The sequence below is a fragment of the Silurus meridionalis genome, chromosome 16 (assembly GCF_014805685.1).
Source record: "Silurus meridionalis isolate SWU-2019-XX chromosome 16, ASM1480568v1, whole genome shotgun sequence".
Lineage (NCBI taxonomy): Eukaryota > Metazoa > Chordata > Actinopteri > Siluriformes > Siluridae > Silurus > Silurus meridionalis.
The window spans coordinates 14,771,954-14,793,939 of record NC_060899.1 but is presented as its reverse complement, the minus strand read 5'-3'; the positions used below and the strand labels follow the sequence as shown (position 1 = coordinate 14,793,939).

General features: G+C 41.3%; 3 protein-coding genes across 7 annotated transcripts in view; 2 read left to right on the top strand and 1 right to left on the bottom strand.

Moving 5' to 3' along the window:
* cc2d2a (coiled-coil and C2 domain containing 2A) overlaps positions 1–537 on the top strand; it is a 30,895-nt gene extending 30,358 nt beyond the window's left edge. The window contains exon 42 of the mRNA XM_046869529.1: positions 139–537. Within this exon, the coding sequence (XP_046725485.1) occupies positions 139–309 (171 nt within the window). The 3' untranslated portion in view covers positions 310–537. The remainder of the gene's footprint in view (positions 1–138) is intronic.
* A 1,299-nt stretch (positions 538–1,836) lies between these two features.
* Positions 1,837–7,202, bottom strand: LOC124398946 (chemokine XC receptor 1-like). Of its 2 annotated transcripts, none has more exons than XM_046869498.1 (2): positions 6,900–7,202; positions 1,837–3,754 (listed from the first exon to the last, which is right to left on the bottom strand). In XM_046869498.1, exons 1-2 carry the CDS (start codon positions 6,937–6,939, stop codon positions 2,727–2,729), a joined length of 1,068 nt encoding a protein of 355 aa, XP_046725454.1. In that variant the 5' UTR covers positions 6,940–7,202; the 3' UTR covers positions 1,837–2,726. The 2 variants fall into 2 exon arrangements, with proteins under 2 accessions (XP_046725454.1, XP_046725456.1); XM_046869500.1 differs by lacking the exon at positions 6,900–7,202 and adding an exon at positions 3,979–4,531 and having other exon boundaries at positions 1,838–3,754.
* The window catches only part of fyco1a (FYVE and coiled-coil domain autophagy adaptor 1a), a 20,547-nt gene continuing 4,117 nt past the window's right edge, over positions 5,557–21,986 (top strand). Inside the window, exons 1-14 of one of the 4 annotated variants that reach the window (XM_046869495.1) lie at positions 5,591–5,614; positions 5,753–5,820; positions 7,469–7,562; positions 8,362–8,468; positions 8,624–8,749; positions 10,414–10,520; positions 11,873–12,016; positions 12,278–12,371; positions 13,081–15,549; positions 16,455–16,547; positions 17,521–17,639; positions 18,645–18,812; positions 20,539–20,691; positions 21,272–21,477. In XM_046869495.1, the coding sequence (XP_046725451.1) occupies positions 7,511–7,562; positions 8,362–8,468; positions 8,624–8,749; positions 10,414–10,520; positions 11,873–12,016; positions 12,278–12,371; positions 13,081–15,549; positions 16,455–16,547; positions 17,521–17,639; positions 18,645–18,812; positions 20,539–20,691; positions 21,272–21,477 (3,838 nt within the window). In that variant the 5' untranslated portion in view covers positions 5,591–5,614; positions 5,753–5,820; positions 7,469–7,510. Of the gene's footprint in view, positions 5,821–7,468; positions 7,563–7,592; positions 8,122–8,361; positions 8,469–8,623; positions 8,750–10,413; positions 10,521–11,872; positions 12,017–12,277; positions 12,372–13,080; positions 15,550–16,454; positions 16,548–17,520; positions 17,640–18,644; positions 18,813–20,538; positions 20,692–21,271; positions 21,478–21,986 lie in introns of those variants that run through there. The other 3 variants (XM_046869496.1, XM_046869493.1, XM_046869497.1) reach the window with 3 other exon arrangements.

Below are 21,986 nucleotides of genomic sequence, written 5' to 3'. Positions count from 1 at the left end.
GATTTATTTGAATAAGGCAAATTTAACCTAATAACAATATATAAAAAATGTGAATAATAAGCAAATAAATATACAAATAACATAGAAAACATATCATCAACTACGTAATTAACATTCTGTTCCCTTCGTAATCACTAGAGTGGGAAAACAGCACCTGGATATTTCTACCCACAGTTCCAGGAAGAATCTATCGATTTAAAGACAGGACCAGAGAGGACATTTGCCACTATAATGAATGATGTTACTTGTGGTTTTGTTTTTTACATCCCAGTAATAATCCTTCTCAATTGGTCTGGTTCTGACCCATAATATGATGCAATGCTAAGGGAGAAGTCTTTTCATGTGATTTAGATCTAATTTACTAAATCTTTAAATCAAATCCAGAGTTCCAGTCATCAAATCTATTTGTTTTGTTCAGAAAGGCTGTGAATAAGTCCTGACTTGTTATGTGAAAAAAATTCTGTTTCCTTCAAATCCACTCACCTGACATGACACTAAAAAAAAAATGAAAGCTACCACCGCTTCCTTCTGATGTTACGTTTGTCTTTGTGGTTTTTTTCTCTTTTGAGGTTAGAAAGAAAGAAAGAAAGATTCTCATGAGAACATTCACATTTATTCTTACAGGAACTCTGACGACAGACATGGAAATCAAATGAACGGAAATCAAACCAAACAAAACATATACTAGGAAAAAACAAAAACAAGTATAATGCGACGTTGAGAAAGAGCGAAACTCGCAGATGAAAACATCAACAAACCTGTGAGGCTTGAATTTTGTGCAGAAAGTGGAGGTGGTGGAGGTGAAGAGGGTTCGGTACAGAAAGCTCAGAGTGCTAGTTGACATTCTGGTACCTACATGAGCAAGCAGTGGAAACCTGTGTGGTTTTACATTATGGGGTGAAATTGGGTTAAAGAAAAAATCATGTAGAACAATGAAGTCTAATCAACTCGGAAGTTATAATGAGCTGTAATCTGTAATAACAACTATGCTATTTTTGTGGCAAATATCACATTAGCACATGTCACATTGTTATTAGTTACTTCTTTTGTTAATTCCTTTTGGTTTAAATTTATTAATTATTGTATCACATTTCACATTCACAGTGTTATTTCTTTTTGTATTACTTTTTGATATTTGTAGCGGGTCGTGCATTTGGTACCTGGGCCTTCAGTGGGGACGTACCTGACTTAATCCACCTCTTAATACCACCACTATTACATCACAATTATAGAAACCATCAATACTATAAAAAGAAACGCAGTATACCAATGCGAAGCTTCAGTGTTGGACGACCTCCTCACGATGTCTAGCTTTTCTTCAAAATGTATTTTTAAGTATGTCCGAGACCTCAGTCTAACTCAGATGTATTAATGTGTGCAGAGCTACACACATGTTTTGCCTGTCAAACTTGGCTGTAAAAGTTTTCCTCTAATCAACCAATCAGAGGATGGAAAAATGCTGATGCTATTCTGGGCCAGCTAGCTGCCCTGTGAGGAGAATTTTAAATCTGATTGGTTAAAGAGACAGACCCATTGCTAATAGAGACTGAGGTAAAAAGTTCAGCAGTACTGATTCTGAAGGCTCTGGGCAGATTAGATTGACTTGGCAGCACATAGAGACTGAAATCTGATTGGACAAAAACATCCACATATACGTACTGGAAACAGTGCAGCCAAGAGAAACACTACGAAATGAAGAGAATAAACTGATGGGAATAAATTATTACAATTTCATGGAACAAATATAAGAATTTAGGTTGTAAATGTTGGTCAGTGCTTCTGATAGTGTTTAGATTGATCTATCTATCTATCTATCTATCTATCTATCTATCTATCTATCTATCTATCTATCTATCTATCATCTATATATTATACAACATTTTACAATATTATATATAGAAAATAGACAAAATATTTTGAAAGATTAAACAATGACTTTATTTCCTGTTGCTTGAAATGATATAATCACTGTTCTCTTACTCATTTTTCATTTTATGCAAGTATTATTCCTATTAAAGAATGCTTTTAAATAAATCTGCTTGCAGGGCAATTCAGAGACTCCAGGTATCATGTCAGACATCCATTATTTCTCAGATTTGCTTTTAGCTATGCAAAAAAAAAAAAAGAATACGTGTTATCTTATCTCTCACACACATGCATATATAGATGAAGTGGAAGCTCAGTGGTTAAGGCTCTGGGTTATTGTTTGTAAGGCCTGGGGCTTTAAACCCTGGTATCGCCAAGCCACCGCTCTTGGGGCCCTTGAGCAAGGCCCTTAACCCTTTGTGCCTTATGGGTGCTGTATTATGTCTGAGCCCAACTTCCTAACATCTCTGGAATATGTAAATTAATAAAATTAAAAAAAGATTTTCACTGTGCTGTAAAGTGACAAGTACATATATGTATATAGGACACCTGACTGTAACATTTCTATGTACTTTTTGAACATCAAATTAAACATTTAGTCCCCATTTGCTGTGATGATCACCTCCATTTCTTTAGGAAGATGTTCCACTAGAAGAGATCTGGCTTTGTGCACAAGGGTATTGTCATGCGGGAACAGGTTTGGGTCTTCAGTCTAAAAAGGGAACGTTTCATGCTACCACTTCCGAAGACGACCTTAACAAATTTAGTTTCTCTAAATTTGTGGTAACAGTTTTGGAGAAGATCCACATATGGCTGGAAAAGTCAGGTGTGCCAATAATTTTGTTTATACACTCACTGGCTCAGACAGTCGTGAAATTAGCTTTGCAGTTGTTGCTGTTTGACCACACCGAGCCGTGAGACTGAACAGCTTGTGTTTGTCGCATGTCCACGTTGTCTGTCCTGTGAAAAACTTTCTGCAGGATCCCCTTCAGATGATTCCTGAATTTCACACCGACGAAAACATAGAACACGGGATTTAGGCAGCAGTGAGAAAACGCCAGCAGCTTGCAAACGTACTCGGCGTAGTCAAGATGATGCGTGACCTCGCAGTCTGTGAAATAATCGATCTGATGATGGACCAAGGTGTGCAGGAACATCACCAGGTTATAAGGAGCCCAACCGAGAAAGAACACGATTACGATGCACAGAATGAGCCTGATGGAACGGTGCCTCTTGTTCGTTCGGGTCTTAATGATGGTCTGTAGGATCCTTATGTAGCAAAAACCCATGACCACGAAAGCAAAAACGAAAAACACGTTTTGTGTGTACGTGATGGTGATGTACACTTCTGTGGAATTATACTCACAGTAAAGTTTTTGAGGGTTTTCTGGGTCAGCCTGAATGGAGTTGAAGATGGGGGCTGGTAAGGCCACTGCTATGCTCACCACCCAAGCGAGGATGGGAATTAGGGCAAAACCCTGTCTTCTTTCCCAGTCAGACAGAGGGTGCACGACAGCCATGTAGCGCTGTATGGTCATCAGGATCAGGAACACCACGCTGCTGTAAAACCCAGCGTAGAAGAAAAAACTGACGGCTTTGCACGCAACATCTCCGAGATTCCACCCCCAGATGTAGTACCAAGCCCAGAAGGGCAATCCAAAGGTGAACAGCAGGTCCGACAGAGCCAAGTTCAGTATGAAGATGTTGGTCAACGATTTTAGGTTCTCGTACAGCCCAATAATCACGAGAACCAAAATATTACCAATGAGGCTAAACACAACCACGATGCCGAAGAATAACGGCACCACGATGGACCCGACTTTTGCCACCTCTTCCTTGTGACACAATCCATCCTCATAATCGTCCGAATAGTATTCCATATTGCTTTCTGGAACGCAAAATAAAACACGTTATCCCTGGTTTGCTTCCCGTCCTGCAACTATACAGTGTCTGTTATTATGAGCTTCTCATCAACTAAAAAATGGGAACTTATTGTTCTGAAAAAGAACCATGACATGACCTGTGGCACAATGTTTCAGGTCTGCTCAGTTACAGCTCAACATTATACATAAGTCGCGATCAGTTCAAACTATTACAAATCAATTCACTTACCCGTGACGTGTCTGTAGTTACAGTATTGCTGCAATTTGGGTCAAAGACTGAAGCCTCTCTTGGAAATCCAACAAATTTCAACGAGTCAAAAATAAAATTAATAGAGTGTCTCCTTTATGGTTCTGAATGTCGATCAGAAAAAGGTAGAACAATTTCACATGAACTACAGTGTACTTCGTTTTTATTCTGTCATTGTCCCTCCCCAAAGGAGGATATCTGATGTTTTATTGACTAGTAAGGAAGTATAATCTACTACACAAACACCTGACATTTCCAGCCATATGTGGTTCTTCCCCAAACAAAGACGAAGCCACGCAATTGTATCGATGTCTCTGGACTCGGTAGCATGATATTTTCTATTCACTTTAACAAGGAGACCAACAAAGCCAGATTCATAAAGATATGTTTCACATGGTTTGGAAGTGTGTGGAAGTTCTCCTGCATTAGAGCTTGGACCTCAACCCTATTAAACAATGAGGAACGCTGACTGCACCTCAGGCCTTCTCATCTGCATCAGTACCCGACATCCTTGTGGCTGAATGAGCACAATAATTCTCCACAAGCACACTTCAAAATCTAGTGGAACATCTTCCCAGAACACTGGAGCTTATTATAACTGCAATTGAGGACTTAATGTGGAATGTTCGAAAAATCTTTTGGTCAGGTGTCCACAAAGTTTGAATATTAAACTAAAAACAGTGTGTTTTTTTCCCAACACTGGGTTTAGGAAAGAGGTGTTTGCACATTCTGCTTTCTGGAAACATGCAAACTGTGTAATCATTGGCAATTTGCTATGAAGCACGGCAAATAAAACATTTTGAGTAACTGAAATTAATAGTTTTGGCCCCCACAGAGTCCTGATCTCATCATCAAGTCTGTCTGGGATTACATGAGGAGATAGAAGGACTTAACACAGGCTATATACACAGATGATCTGTGGTTATATGTGGATTTGTGGAATAACCTGGCTGCCTAATTCCTTCAAAAACTGTACCAAAAAGTACAACGGATACCTACTGAATTGATGCTGTTTTGCAGGTAAAGGATCCGCATATTGATTAGATTTTATTTTGTTAATTAATACAAATTTAATATTAACACTTCTATTTGTAAAAAGCAATCGCATGGACTAAAACTTCTGCACAGTAACAAACACACACACACACACACACACACACACACACACACACACACACACACACACACACTATTTTACATACAAACATTATTTTATATTATATATAAAATAATATTGTCAAATTTTTATTGTTTTTATTAATTACAATTTATTATTAATTGTATATATTAATGTAATTAATTAATGTATCATGAAAAATGCATTTTAATTATTATTATAATTAATAATAATAATAATAATAAAAATACTGATAATTATATTTTTTGCTTTATTTGTTTTTCATCTTGATTTTTTATTATTATTAATATTATTATTATTATTTTTTATTAATTGGCATTGTTATTGTGTTCAAGTTTGAAAACAAAAACACATCACGTCACAAGCACTGTCACGTGACTTTTTTTCAAGCGCAACTCAGCTTGCTACCATTCCTATTGGCTAAAAGGCTCTTAGTGGGCGGGGCTGCACACCGGGAACACGGACCTCAGTTTTTTAAAGGTATTTTATAGACTTTTGTAATGTGAATAAAAGTTCTTAAAACAAGTTAAACACGTTTAAAGCGAGATTTCACTCCGAAATGATGAATGTTTTTAGTGTTAGATGTTTATGTGTGTAAGTTTCACCTGTCAATCAAAGAGTTTGACAGGACCAGCAAGTTTTCCACCTGTAAACAGAGGACTCGGGCTCGCGCGTTCAGACAGAGGGTCAGTAACTTTATACACTTTCTACAAACTGTGTGTAGTGTAACATCTACTACTGCAACACACACTGTAACACACACTAACACACTGTAACACACTGTAACACACTGTAACACACATCCCGAGCTGGGTTTAATAGTAGCAATATGTGTGTGTGTGTGTGTGTGTGTGTGTGTGTGTGTGTGTGTGTTGGAGTGTGTTTTCTGTGTGTTTTCTGTGTGTTTGTGGTTGTTGTGTTTTTTTAATTGTGTGTATTTGTGTTTATGATTGTTGTGTGTTTTTGTAAATGTTGTTTGTGTAAGTGTTTGTGTTTATGGTTGTTGTGTGTGTTTGCAAATGTGTGTGTTTATAATTGTTGAAGTGTGTTAGTTGTGTGTGATTGGTGTGTGTTGCATGTGTTCATGGTTGGTGTGCGTTTGCAATTGTGTGTATGTTTATAATTGTTGCAGTCCGTGTCAGTTGTGTGTGTACAGTATGTTGTGTGTGTTTGCGATTGGTGTGTGTTAGTTGAGTGTATGTTGCAGTGCGTGTTTGTGATTTGTTGTGTATGTTAGTTGTGTGTGTCTGTGATTGTTGTTTGAGTGTGGTGTGTGATTTTGTGTGTTGCGTGTTTATGGTTGGTGTGTGTTTGCAATTGTGTATGTTTATAATCGTTGCAGTGCGAGTCAGTAGTGTGTGTATGTTGTGTGTGTTTGCGATTGGTGTGTGTGTTAGTTGAGTGTATGTTGCAGTGCGTGTTTGTGATTTGTTGTGTATGTTAATTGTGTGTGTCTGTGATTGTTTGTGTTTGTTGCAGTGTGTGTTTTTGAGTCTAGGTGTATGTTAGAAGAAATGATGTCTCCTAAATCTCATTTTCATCTCACTCATGTTCTGCTTCTGGAGTGTGTTTATATAAAAGCTGTAAAACCTCTGTACGGCTACTGTGCCAGATATAACCAGCTTTATAACAATAATAATAATAATAGTAATAATACTGCTGCTGTATAATTAGATGATGAAGTCATATGTTGAAGCGAGTGTGAAATATTTGATGGAATTCCTAATTCAGGGATAATAAAAAGAAAAGAAATCAGGTCTCTCACCTTCTTCCATCCCGAAATGCGGCATGTTTATTACGCTCATGCAGTTTTCTCGTCCCTTGTTGAAATAGTCGCTAGTCTTCCGTTCGACTATTGTCGTGGAAAATTACAATTAAAAGTCAATATCGAAATTCAGGAACAAAATTCAAATGCCAAGCAAAATGTTGAAACTCAGCCAGTTCTACACTCAATACCCAGTCTATATATACACCGTCTTCTGCAACAGAGGCAACACCCATCTTTTTTATTTTCCAGTTCGTACCTCATCTGTCACCATTTTTTTCAACCCATGATCTATTAATTGTTCAAAATTTGACCTTGACACATCCGTTCTGACACATTTATTCATTTTGACAAGTCACCCTTTCAGAAGTTAGAAACATGCAGGCTTCATAAATGTTATTTTTAACGTAAATTTTGAATAATATAATAAGAAGTACCACAAAAATGCATGATAGAAACCCATAATATTGCAAAAAGGGTCAAAACTTAAAAAAATCAAGAGAGTGTCGGATTTTATTATTATTTTTTTCTGAAATAAAATCCCTGTATTCCTCTGCCCTCGCTTGCAGAACACACATGACCACGCGTGGAGTCCAGGAGTGAGCAGGACCATGGCGACGGCTGGGGAGAGCCAGATCCAGAGGATTATCAGAGATCTGCATGGTATTGTGTGTGTGTGGGTGTGTGTTGATGAGATGAGATGATAGTTTGTCTATGGACGTGAATGTTTGCATCTGCAGCAGTGATGTTTGTTTTGAGACTCATCATAAGATCCAGTGAATCCAAAAAGATGAAACGTTCTAGACAGAAGCCAAAGTTGCTGTCTTTTTGTTTTGCCTGGTTCCTGATAGCACAGAAGGGGGTGGAGTCGGAATGCGGTGTGGAGACTCTAAGGAAAGGAGCGACGTGCGAAAGCGTGTCATGTTGAACGTGTTGAATTCTCGGTTCTGATTGGTCAGAAGGCACTTCTTAAACATTAATGGAATTTGGCTCTTATGGTCAGCTTTGGTGGTGCTGGGGTTTGAACTCATGTCCATCCAAGCAAATGTCCAATGCCTTAACCACTAAACTATTATTCGATCTTAACCACTAGGTTACTACTTTAACTGTTCAGTGTTTCTTAGAATGTTCTTCCGTTGTCCATGGGAGTAGGGGGTCCCCAATCACCAGGACCTTGGACCAGTAACGAGTCGTGGACCATTTAGAACCTGGCCGCACAAATGTAAAATGTTTGACATTTTATATCTGTTATTGACTTCCACAGTCTGTAGGGTGTTTTTTAGTCTTTTGATGACCAATTCCAATTCCCCTCCTGGACCATCACATCTGGCTCGCTCATTAGTGCCAATCTGATGGTTGAATTTGAAATATATTTATTTCTCCAAAGCTGCTTTGTGACAGTGTTGAGTGATAAAATCGTGTTTGTCCTGAAGTAATTCTGTCCTGTATTTTTCGTCCACAGACTGTGTTTTAGATCTCACCAAAGAGTACAAGGAAAATGGAGAGCCGATCACGGATGACAGCACCAACCTGCACAAGTTCTCCTACAAGCTGGAGTACCTGCTACAGGTTCGGGTTCTCTGCTGCAGAACACGCATACAAATGTAGATGTCCTCGTTAGCAGATGAAGCAAACGGGGCAACGGAACCCTAGATCATGAGAGTTTATTTCCCGGTTAGTAACGCTTTTGTGTATTGATGCAGCGTTTTGTTTGTTTCCTGCAGTTTGGCCAGAAGGAAAAGTCTTCGTTTCTGGGCATGAGGAAAGATTACTGGGACTACTTTAGCGACTGTCTGGCCAAAATCAAAGGAGCCAACGATGGCATTCGCTTCGTCAAGTCTATTCCTGAGGTACGATTCGTTCACTCGTTCACTCGTTCAACAGCGAACACGAAAGACGAAACGCGGATTCTCTCTCCGACAACACTTTCCTTTGTTTCGTTCTAGTTCCTTGTTGTTTCAGGGTTTATTCAAAATGCAAATGTCAAAGTGAAATGCTGATACCGGTCCTTCCTTCCTTATTTCCACGTCAACAAAGAAACATTTCTTTTAATGTCAGGTCTTCTTATGCAGAACGCTACGTTCAGACCGGGTAGTGTTACTTCTCTGACGTTGTTACGATGTTTTCTTTCTTTTATACCACAACAAATTTGTTAAAAAGAATCCAACTTGAACACTGGAGACTCCTTACAGTTGGAGAACATCTCCTCAAAGATGCGGAATGTTTGCGTCACAAATCGGTCCCAATCATTTTACCCTAATGAGCGAGCAAGCGCAGATCCGAAAACTTGCGAAGAGATCTACAGAAGACTTCGAGTACAGTGCGGCAGTGAGACGCTCGGCCGCAGTAAGACATTTGAACGTTGTAAACAAAGATGTCCACACGTCTGTCAGTGGGACTCTGGACATGTGGACGGTTTGTGTTGAATATACTGTTGCATGACTTCTTTGTAGAAATCCTGGTGTTTCTTAACCTCTTCATACCTCTCTGTCTCTCTTTTTCTCTCTCCGTCTCTTTATCTTTCTCACTGTCTCTTTTTATCTCTCTCTGTCTCTTTATCTCTTTCTGTCTCTCTATATCCCTCTCTGTCTCTCTTTATCTCTCTCTGTCTCTATATCTCTCTGTCTCTATTTATCTCTCTCTGTCTCTCTTTATCTCTCTCTGTCTCTTTATCTCTTTCTGTCTCTCTATATCCCTCTCTGTCTCTCTTTATCTCTCTCTCTGTCTCTTTGTCTCTTTTTGTCTCTCTCTCTCTCTCTGTTTCTCTTTATATGTCTCTTTATCTCTTTCTGTCTCTCTATATCTCTTTTATCTCTCTCTGTCTCTTCATCTCTCTCTGTCTCTTTATCTTTCTCTGTCTCTATATCTCTCTCTGTCTCTCTATATCTCTCTGTCCCTATTTATCTCTCTCTGTCTCTTTATCTCTCTCTCTGTCTCTATTTATCTCTCTCTGTCTCTTTATCTCTTTTTGTCTCACTATATCTCTCTGTCTCTATTTATCTCTGTCTCTCTATATCTCTCTCTCTCTATATCTCTGTGTGTCTCTATTCATCCCTCTCTGTCTTTTCTGTCTCTCTTTATCTCTCTCTATATATTTCTCTCTCTGTTTCTCTCTGTCTATTTTTATCTCTGTCTCTCTGTCTCTCTCTCTCTCTCTCTCTCTCTCTCTCTCTCTCTCTCTCTCTCTCTCTCTCTCTCTCTATATATATATATATATATATATATATATATATATATATATATATATATATATATATCTGTCTCTGTCTCTATCTCTGTCTTTCTCTTCCTGTCTATATTTATTTCTCTCCTTCTTTTTTCCTGTCTCTCTTATCTCTATCTTTCTCTCTGTCTCTTGTCTCTTTATCTCTCTCTGCCCCTCTTTGTATGTCTTTCATTCTCTGTATCTCTTTCTCTTCCTCTCTCTCTGTATCTCTCTTACTCTCTGTCTCTGTCTCTTTGTCTCTCTATCTGTGTCTCTCTGTTTGTCTCTTTCTCTCTCTCTGCCTCTCAGCTAAAGACGTCGTTGGGAAAAGGCCGGGCGTTTATCCGTTACTCTCTGGTGCACCAGCGATTAGCTGACACCCTTCAGCAGTGCCTCCTGAACCAGAAAGTCACCAGGTACACACTCATGTTTCATGTTTACTTGCTCATACACTCAAATGTTCCAGAAGTTTTTTTGTTCCAGTTTTATTTGTTTTGTTTATTTTTTTGTGTTCCTGTAAATGAAATCGTTTACACAAGCGATCACTTTCATTGTTTTATCTTCATAATTTCTCTTCCTATGTCGAGTTCTACTTCCCTACGTTCATGCACGTAAACAACTGAGTGCACATGTAGGATTGTGCGTCACGTATGAGCTTTCTGCACATTCCACACTCCTGGTTTGTAGTTATAATAACCTTCACTCTTCTGGGAAGGGGTTCCAGTAGATTTTGTGGAGATTAGTGTGAGATTTATTCAGCCACAAGGGTGGGTGTTCTTCCTAAAGGTGTTCAATAGGGTTTGAGCTCAATTGCAGGAGATCTGGCAACCCTGGTTATTAGCTTTTACAGGAAAAAAACACTGTATAGAACACAGTTAAACAAACTTTTATATTCACATAATTTGGTGCCCTTATCCAGAGTGACTTACATTGATCTCATTCATACAACTGAGCAGCTAAGGGCCTTGCTCAGGGGCCCTGGTAGTGGCACCTTAGTGTGGCTAGGATTTCAACTCATAACCTTCGGTGCCAAAGTTCAGTGCCTTGATCACCAAGTTACCATTTCCCCCAAATTCATCACAAAGGCGTTCAAAAGGGATGGAGCTCTATAGAAGATATTACAAGTGTGTGGAAGATCTTTGTATTTGTATTGCGTTAATTCTCTGAAAGATGAAATGTATTCTATAAAAGCTCATATATAAAACCTCAGTGGAAAAGGTCTGGGGATCAAGCCCCAGTATCGCCAATTTTGGGGCTCTTTACCAAGGCTCTTACCCCTCCGTGCTCCAGGGGCGCTGTATCACAACTGACCCTGCGCTCTGACCCCAGCTTCCTAACATCACTAAGATATGCAAAGAAATAATGTAACTGTGCTGTAAAGTATATGTGACAAGTATTAAGTAATTTGACCTCTTTTTACTATAAATTAGAGGTTGACCGATTTATCGGTTTAGCCAATTAATCAACACCTATTGGCAAAAACCCATACAGATAGTTTTTCCGGGTTGTGTCCATTGCTGGAGCGGCTCTAGAGGCAAATCACTGATGCCACGTGCTGTTTGTTTTTACACGTTAGACAACACGCTGCACGGAGAGCGCTATATTATATCTAGCATTTATAATTTATGAATTTTATCATTATATTTATAAATATAATTAATCAACAATCGTTTATCCGACTGGTCAACCTCTTGTTGAAATTGTCATTTAAGGAAGCTTTGGGTCACTGTTGAAAGTTCACGTGAACGGAAGTGTGTTTAATCCGCAGCGACTGGTATTATACGCGGAGTCCCTTTCTGAACCCACGTCTCAACATGGACATTGTAAACTCTCTGTACGAGCTCAACGAAGTCCAGTTCGACGTTGCATCACGGGGTCACGACCTCGATTCGGACTGGCCCACTTTTGCGAGGTAAGCAGAGCTCATGGTTCAGTACACAATGGCATATTAGTATAGTTGGCGTCTATGTAAGTGTCCATCCTACGGTACTTGTTTAAAAAAACTAAAAGTTCTTTGTTACTATTGTTACTGTATCGTCTAAGATATACTTTTTTGTCTGATGGCTTAAGGTGGTTGCTAGGACCATCACAGCGTTTGTGTGGGGCTGGTAAAAGTGAACAATTCATTCATGATGTTCTGTATGTTGCGTCTCGCTGATGTTTTGTGCCGCAGGAGGACTCTGGGTATGACCAGCTCTCCAAGTCACATGTGGAAAGCACCGAGCCGCAGCTCCAGCATTAACAGTCTGGCCAGCTCTTACTCACAGGTGAGATGGATTTACCCTTTTTTTTTTTTTTTTTTGGCCAGACTAAAAAAAAAAAAAAAAAAAAAAAAAAGGAAACGTAAAAAAGAAGTAAATAAATAAATAATGACCACATGTATCCACCAGATGGCAGGATTTACCAAACATAATATTAATTATTGAGGCGGGTGATTTTTTTTTTACCCTGGCCCTCTTGTAGCTTTTTAGATTTACATTAGTTGGAATGTCAATTGTGTGCAATTTGATAAAGATACAGTTTTAGGATTATGGGCTCTGCTCACTGAACCAGCAGAAGCAAGTTGATGCTGCTGTGTTTTGAACTCACAACCAAATAATTACATCAACATTTACAGCATTTTAATTGATCTCATTTATACACTTTGTTGAGGGTTAAGGTTCTTGTTAAAGGGTCCAGCGGTGGCAGCTTGGCTGTGTTGGGATTTGAACTCGGAACCTTCGGATTTGGTCCTTCTTCCCACTACTACAACTGTCTCCTCTGTAGACCCGAAACTTAATCACAAAGACATTAGCAGTGGTCAGCTATCAAGGAAATGTCCAAAGCATTTGGGAATTATTGGGAACTTAGACATTAAGGCAAAAATGTATTATTGGCCTTGCATGTGGATTTGGTTTTAGCCCCACTTTGAGCATTATGTGGTCATTCTTCCAGGATCTTTACCATACTTATTGTTCTTCCTTATGTCTCTCTCAGGCCAACGAGTTTCCCTGCAGTCCGGAGTTTGGACATAGCTTGCTCAATGAATCTGCCGAGCCGTTGTCCACTGTGGACGAGCTTCGTCTGGAGCTGGATCAGTCAGAGCTGAAACAACGAGAGCTGGTCGAGCACGTTCAACAGCTTGGCATTGAAGCCACCGAGCTCCGTGTAGTGGTGGCTGAACTGCAAAGGCAGCTGGACGTTTCGTTAGCAGCTCAGTCCAACCACCAGGAGCTTCAATTCAAACTGGAGGCGTTGGCTAACCGGGAACAAGCTCTGGCCCAAGATTTGGAGGTTCTGCGGACGCGTGAGGCTGCAAAAGAGGCAGCAAATATGGAAGTTCAGACTAAGTTAGCTGCTGCAGAAAAAAAGAACGAGAAGCTGATGTCTAAACTGGATGTTGTCCTTGAAGAGAAAGGGCTGAAAACAGCCAGCCAGTTTGATTCAGCCCAAAAGATCCATGAACTCCTGGATGGACTGAAGGAAGCAGAGAAAGGCAGATTAGAAGCCCTAGCACACGCTGAAGAGAAAAGTTTGCAGGCCGAACGTCTGGCAGAGGAGCTCCGTATGAAACAGCAAGTCCTGAGAGACGGAGAAGCCAAAATGGCCACTTTGACGGAGAAGGGCACGAAGCTGGTGAAGCAGGCTGAAGAACAGCGTAATGCAATGGATAAACTCCAAGAGGAGCTGTTGGTGAGAGAGAAGGAAGCCAGCAGTCTTCAGAAGGACCTGCAAGACCTTCAGCACTGTCTAGAGGCGATGGAGCAGCAGGCTGCCGAAGAGAAGAAAAGGGCAATGGAGGAGAGAGAGGTGCTGCAGAAAAAGCTGAGCTCTCTAAAAGAAAGCCTGGAAGGAAAGGTGCAGAACCTAAAGGCGCAACTCAAGGGTAAAGAAACTGAGCTTCTTGTTTGTAAGAAGAAGATCCAGCACCTGGAGGGTGAAGCTGTAAAGATAGTGAGAGAAAAACATGGTCTGAGTGAGAGTATAGGAAAACTTGAGAGTAACATCAAAGATCAAAGCAGGATGATTGAAGAATACAAGGAGCAGTGCTCCAATCTCACGGAGATGAACAGCAAGCTTCTCCAGACTGTCACGAAGAACGAGGACACTAAGAAGGAGCTGCTGGAGAGCAAGTCTGTGTTAGAAATTGATCTGGCTGAGCTGAGGGCATCTGAGAAGCAGCTCAGAGGTCTGCTTGATGACGCTAAAGTGACCGTGGATGAAAGGGAACAGCGAATGCGTGAGGAGAACCGCAGCCTTGATGAGAAGCTCCAAAAAGCAAGCATGCAGGTCAAAGAGTCGGAAAGCGTCATCCTAAGGTTGGAGCAGGAGAATGCAGATCAAAGGGAGGAGCACCTAAAGACTAAAGGTGCTCTCACAGCTGCACAGGACGAACTGCGGAAACTCACAGAACAGGTCAAGGAGCTAAAGAGTAGCCTAGAGGTGGCAAGTTGTAATGAAGCGAACCTCACAGTGCAGCTGAAGGAGCAGCACTCGCAGCTGGAGGATCGAGAGAGGCTTTGTGAGGAGCTTCAAGAACGGCTTGATGAGCTGGAAGCTCAAGAGGGAGAGCTGGAGGCAGGGAAGGCAGAGGCAGAGCGAGCCTTGGAGAAGCAGAGGGAGATGATTGAAAGATTGGTGGTCCAGAAGAACGCAGTCGAAAAAGCTCAGCTGGAGATGAGCGCCTGCCGTGCCAAGGAAACCCATGATGTGGCCTCGAAAGTAGCACTGCTGGAGGAGCAGCTGGCTCTAAATGTTAAAGAAGTGTCCAGGCTTCAGGGGGAAGTGATGGACTTAAAAGCCAAATTGCTCTTGTCCGAGGAGGAGAAAGTAAAGATCCAGACTAAGCTGGAAATCACAGAGGCCCTTCAAGTAGAGCTGCAGACATTGATAGAACAACTCAAAAAGCAAGCAGAGGAGCAGAACCAAAATCATATCAGTGAACTTTTACAGTCCAAGCAGCACCTTCAGGAGCTATCGTCTGAGCTACATGCAGAAAGATCTGCGCTTGGTAAAATTTCAGCTGACTTCGCCAGAGCAAAGGAAGACCTGGCTGTGCTAAAGACCCAAAATGAACAACTGGTCATGGAGAACGCCGAGAACCGAGAGGGACTCCATGGGGCCAACAAGGAGATGGCCGAGCTGGGGATGACCATCTGCAGGCTGACGGCAGAACGCGAAGAAGCTCAGGAGCGCTGGGCAGCCCAGAGCAACCGGATCCGTGAGCTGGAGGAACAGGGTGAGCGTCAAACGGATCGCCTGAACGCTAGCATGGCGTCGCTACGGCAGGAGAACACCAGTCTGCGGGAGGAGCTGGTGCAAATGGAGAAGCTCCCGGGAACGGTGCTGGAGCTGAAGGAGATGCTGGATAAATCGGAGAGCGAGAGAGATGTGGCACGTGAGGAGACGGCAGCCTTGAGGTTTCAGATGAGCTCCGAGAACATGGCGCACAAAAACCTTCTCAAGGTAAGGACCGATAAAGAACTTGTTACGGGGTCCTGCTGTCTCCATGAACAGCAAGTCCCCAATTTCTTTTTCCAGAAGTGCATATGGTGTATCATCAAAACGTCTTCTAATGAAGGGATTTTATTATATTTTGCCATTTCATACACGCCATATACACTATATAGACAAAAAAGTGTGTGTGGACACCTGACCCTAAGGGTGGTGTGTGCTTTCTGAACATCCTATTCCACATTAAGTCCCAGTTTGCTGTTCTTCTGGAGAGATGTTCCACTAGATTTTGTGAAGATTCCTTTAGCCACAAGGGTGTTAGTAAAGTCAGGTACTGATGTAGGTGAGGAGGCCTGGAGTGCAGTCAGTGTTCACATTCATCCCAAAGGTGTTCAATAGGGTTTAAGCTCTAAAGTAGGAGATCTTCCACTCCAACCCATATAAAGCAGATTATCATGAAGCTGGCTTTGTGTACAGGGGCATTGCCATTGTCATGTGATTTGGGATGGTTTGGACATGTGTAGAGGAGGGACATGGGGTATATCAGTAGGAGAATGCTGAGGATGGAGCCACCAGGAAGGAGGAAAAGAGGAAGACCAAGGAGGAGGTTTATGGATGTGGTGAGGGAAGACATGCAGGTGGTTGGTGTGAAAGAGGCAGATGTAGAGGACAGGGGGGTATTGATACGGATGATCCGCTTTGGCGCCCCCTAATGGGAGAAGACACTTATACAATAGTTTAAATCCTTATCATCATTAGTAGATACAATCGACTGCTTTCTTTGGACCAGTGAGTGAACATGTGTAGCGTATAGTGAAAATTTTTTGTTATGATTATGATCTTGTTGGCTTTTTGTGCTTTCTGTTCATGTCAGCGCAACAGCGTTTAACAACGTAATTTGGCGTTTTTCTCCTCAGAGCCTAAACGAAGAGCTTGAGAGCTTAAAAGCGCAGCTGAAGACTGAAAGCGAGAAGACATCCAGCCTGGAGGTCAAAGCAGCAGAGTTAGAGGTCTGTCTCGGAGTTCGAAAAAAAATAGTTATTATGCTCGAAATTGTTGATGTCGTGTATTTCTTCTGAGCTTTTCTTTAGGGGAAAAAGAAGGTCTTTAGAAAACCAGACTGAAGTTATTTTAAAGGTGCCACAACCAAATCTTTCATGAGGTTCTGGATTTCAACAGTGGTGTGATTCATAGCACATTTGTCGGGCTAATAAGTTGGACATTATGAGTGCAGGTGGGAGTGTGTGAAAGGTCCAGTCACAGGGTTTGATGATGAAGTGAAGTTAAGACGGTTCAAGCTCACTAAGGGCCGATGTGACGTGATGGAGCCACATACAACTAGAAATTTTCTAATATTTTTTTTTTTTTTTTTACCACACAATAGTTAATTAAATATTTTTTTAATTAAAATAAATTTTTAAAAAAATTATATTAATGATTTAATAAAAAATCAAATGAAATGTTATTTTTTTTTGTTAAATTTTAGGTTAATGCTGCTTCACCACTGAAACAGTAGACTCCTTTTATAAAGCGATTAAATTTCCATTAAACGTAAAACGTCATTCTGCGTGAAATACACCTACTTCTTGCATCATGTGGCGAAAATATTGCCACTTTCGGAAACACAGTTCATTTTGCCCTGGGGTACAAATATTATGTTGCACATATTAAAAAAAATGTAATAAAAAAAGCAAAATGCTTAAATATTCATTACCATGAAGTAAAAGTGTCAGAATGTTAAAAGGGACAGCAAATATAGTTAAAAAAATAATTAATAAATAAACAATATAGTATATTATAATATAGTGAAGCAAGTTTATACCTAAAGGATAGCATGAAGCAAATAAATGGATTTATATGTATATATTATGTTTAGAATAAAAATAAATATAATTCTGTTTCACAAACAAAAAGTAGACGACTTCTGCATTCCCTGTAGACACGTAGAATCTAGACGTTGTTTTTTGGTCTGTGTTTCTGCAGCAGCTGAATTCGGAGTGCTCTCAACTGATGGGAGAGAAAGATTTGCACATCGCCAAGACCAAGAGCTTGATTCGCTGTGGAGAAGATGAAATCCAGCAGCTGAAAGAGAGAATGACATGGTAACACACACACACTCAGAAACAGCTCAAATGTATTTTCTCCACCATCCCTTTTCTCCTTTCCCTTCCCAAAATCCCATCTCACACCTACTCCATACTTCCATAATGATGAAGCAGCACCGGGCTGCATGAAGCCTCTTGTGATCGCTAAGTAAAATCTGTTCCCACACAGCCATGCTTCAGGAACACAGGAACATACTGACATGAAATTATAGCAGCAAATCTTTTTATAAGTGCATTACATTGTGTGGACAACAGTCTCAGGACACCTGAGCTTTCCTTCCATATGTGGTTCTTCATGAAGATAAGCTTTATATTGATTCTATTGAACACCTTTGAGATGCACTCCAGGCCTCCTCATCTCACATACATCAGTACCTGACTTTACTAACACCCTGGTGGATGAATGAATCTCACACTAAATCTAGTGGATCATCTCCTGCTGAAGACTGGAGCTTATTATGACTGGAAATGGAGACTTTTTAAAAAACACAATCTCATAGCCAGGTGTCCACAAACTTTTGACCAAGCAGTGTATTTCCTTTTACACTATTACATATACATGAGCTAGGGAACATGTTGCCATGGTTTCCAGGAAACCTTACCGACCAGGCTAAAAAGTGCTACCTAGCATAATAATGTATGCGTAGCCTATTAGCCTCGTCGTGTCTTAATACAACCTGAAGAAAGTCTAGCGTTTCTCCTCGTTGTCTGTGAGGCAGAAGAATTAGCATTGAGTTTCAGGCTAGCTATACAAGTCGTAATTAAAAGCAGGATCCTGACACAGCAGGACACTGATGAAACAGGAAATGATATCTTTGAACTTACTGAATAAATTCATTCACTAAATAAAAACGTTGGATATTATGCAGAAGGGAGACACGTGGACAAAAGGACGGAGAAGACAAGTTTCTGAGCAGGATCTCTTTACTCTGTTTTCTGACTAAATGATGTTTGTGTTTCTCCGGTTCTCGCACTTACGTCCTTCTGGTTTTCTTCATCTAGTGTGGAAGAGGCTCTGGCAGTAGTGCAGACGGAGCGTGACGAGCTGAAGGAGAAGATGGAAAAGATTCGGTCCGAGGCTCAGGTCGAGCAAATCAAAATGGCCGCCGAGATCGAAGACCTCAGCCACGTGAAGACGACGCTAGAGGAGCGGCTCATCGAGCTCATCAGGCAAGCTCAAGTCCACTGCATTTCCTTTCCAGCTCTTTCCTTTTTCTTTCTTTTTGTTTTACACTATATGGGCAAAAGTAAGTGCGCCCCTGCTTGTCACACCCCAACATTGGAATCACACGATTCTACAGGAGTTTAAAGACCCAGACATTTCCCCAGCATGATGATGTCCCTCTGTACAAAAGCGAGTCCCATGAGGACATGGTGTGTGAAGTTCGGAATAGAAGAACTCGAGTGTTCTGTGTAGAACTTTAACCTCCTCAACTCCACGGAACTGGAACTGGAGCCTCCTCACACATCATCAGTGTCTGATCTCACTAATGCTCTTGTAGCCGAATGCTCTTTAATCCTTACAGGAGAATAAATCTGGAATGAGATGTTCAAAAGGCACAGGGTTTGATGATCACGTGTCCACATACCTTTAGCCATTAAATGTTTCAGCTCTTTGTGTGTGTGTGTGTGTGTGTGTGTGTGTGTGTGTGTGTGTGTGTGTGTGAGAATGAAGGAGCCCATTCTAATTCTGCATTTATAAGAGGCTCCACTCTACACTCGCTCTTTGACTCGGCACTGCAGTGTGAGTGTGTGTGTGTATGTGTGTGTGTGTGTGTGTGTGTGTGTGTGTGTGTGTGTGTGTGTGTGTGTGTGTGTGTGTGTTTTATTTGCTATAAGAAACTATTTGTGTTGAAGCAGAACAATCAGTACGACTGCAGGAAGAAAAACGAAGATTTCTTCAATCAGCGAAGTTTCTTGTCTTAAAATGGCACCAGACGACATGACAAGCTCGTGTTGTTTTGTAATCAGTGCGCGCTCTGTTTGTGTGTGTGTTTGGGTGTGTGTGTGTGTGTGTGTTTGGGTGTGTGTGTCTTTTGACTGTGTCTGTTTTAGCATCAAGCCATTTTGCTGTTGTTAGGAAGTGTCCTGCAGTGGAACCAGCATGGGCTTATGGGAATTTTTACCTCACACACACTCTGTATGTGAGTGAGAGAGAGAGAGAGAGAGAGAGAGGAGCGAGGGAGAGAGATAGAAAATTTGAGATAAAGTGTGTTTTATGGTTTATATGTATGGTTCAGCATCCTGAAGTGTTTCTCCTGCACCTCAACAGTTCACTCGTGTTACTTTCTTTCTCTTTCTTTCTTTCTTTCTTTCTTTCTTTCTTTCTTTCTTTCTTTCTTTCTTTCTTTTTTCTTCCTTCTTTCCTTCTTTCTCTTCCTGTTTCTTCTTCTTTTTACTTTAGTTTTTTTATATATATTTATATATTTTTTTCTTCTACTTTTTCTTTTTTTTTTATTCTGAGAGAGGTAAAGAAAGCAGTGTGTATATGTACAGTATGATGAATGAATAAAGTAGAGCAGCACTGCTCATGTAAAAAGGAGCAAGAGGTTGAGTGTTGGAGCTGAATGAGACGTGCGAGGGGACATGCGAGGGGACGAGGCTCTGAGCCTGAGGGGGTTTATCATGATTAAAATGGGATGATTGATGTTCAAATTTATGATTGATGGATTAATGAGAATGACAACTTGAGTAAAAATGGAGGTGAATTTGTTTAGTGATGGAGGGATGATGGTTCGGATGATGGTTTGAGGAACACACTCGGGTTACTCAGGTCTGCTCCAAGCTCCAGTGTGTTTAGGTGGTGTGTAAAATTTCAATACTGTGCAGGTCATTTATTATCATCTTTCTCTCACTCTTTCTCCTCTCATCCCCCTCTCCATCACGTCTCCTACAGAGAGAAGGATGTTCTGTGGCAGAAGTCTGATGCTCTGGAGTTTGAGCAGAAGCAGAGGGCTGAGGAACGGTGGTGGTTAGTGGACCGAGAAGCTACACACTGTCTAAGCTGCAACAGCCACTTCACATGGTGGCTCCGGAAACATCACTGCAGGTGGAGCACAACACACACACACACACACACACACACACGCAACACACACTCACAAGACATACATACTAGCAAACACACTCACACATGCAACACACACTCACAAGACACACACTAACAAACACACTCAAGTGTTTTTTTATAAAACACATGTTAATACATAGCATGATCAATCCATCATTCTTCTGTTTGTCCATTCAAACATTCATCCATCTATTCATTTATTTGTCCTTCCACATGTCTACTCATATATCTATCGATTTAATCCATTCATCCCTTCATCCATCAATTTATTCATCCAGCCTTTCACTCTTCTTTCTGGTCATATGTTTATATTTCCATTCATACATCTATAACTGCATCCATTCACTCACTGATTCATGCACCCATTCATTTATCCATCCATCCTTCCATCCTTCTACCCACCTACTCATCCTATCATCCATCCATTCACCCATCTATTTCTTTTTTCTTCCTTCCCTCTGTCCTTCCTTCTCTTTTTCCTTATAATTTTATAACAGCTAAATATAGTTGACTGTAATCCTTTCTCTGCTGTGTGTGTGTGCGTGTGTGTGTGTGTTAGGTTGTGTGGGCGAATCTTTTGTTATTACTGCAGTAATAACTTTGTAAGTACGAGGTCTGGGGGGAAGAAGGAGCGCTGCTGCAGGGAGTGTTACACACAGCACAGTGCCGTGGTGGAGAGATTCACCAGCTCCGAAATCAGCAGCTCCGCCCCCGACACACACGCAGCCAACGCGCCACCATACATCCCTACACCCAGAGTTACAGGTACACACACACACACACACACACACACACACACGCAGCCAGCGCGCCACCATACATCCCTACACCCAGAGTTACAGGTATACACACACACACGCAGCCAGCCCGCTACTATACATCCCTACACCCAGAGTTACAGGTATACACACACACACATACACACACACACACACACACACACACACGCAGCCAGCGCGCCACCATACATCCCTACACCCAGCGTTACAGGTACACACACACACACACACACACACGCAGCCAGCGGCCACCATACATCCTACACCCAGAGTTACAGGTACACACACACACACACACACACACACACACACACACACATGCAGCCAGCGCCACCATACATCCCTACACCCAGAGTTACAGGTACACACCCACACACCCACACACACACACACACACACACACGCAGCCAGCGCACCACCATACATCCCTACACCCAGAGTTACAGGTACACACACACACACGCAGCCAGCCCGCCACTATACATCCCACACCCA

What these genes read in the sequence shown, in the direction of transcription:
- LOC124398946 (XM_046869498.1), bottom strand. Translation starts at nt 6,939, where the DNA reads ATGAGCGTAATAAACATGCCGCATTTCGGGATGGAAGAAG. An exon ending in GCATTTCGGGATGGAAGAAG is followed by an intron (nt 3,755 to 6,899) that starts GTGAGAGACCTG and finishes TTTGCGTTCCAG; the next exon opens with AAAGCAATATGGAATACTAT.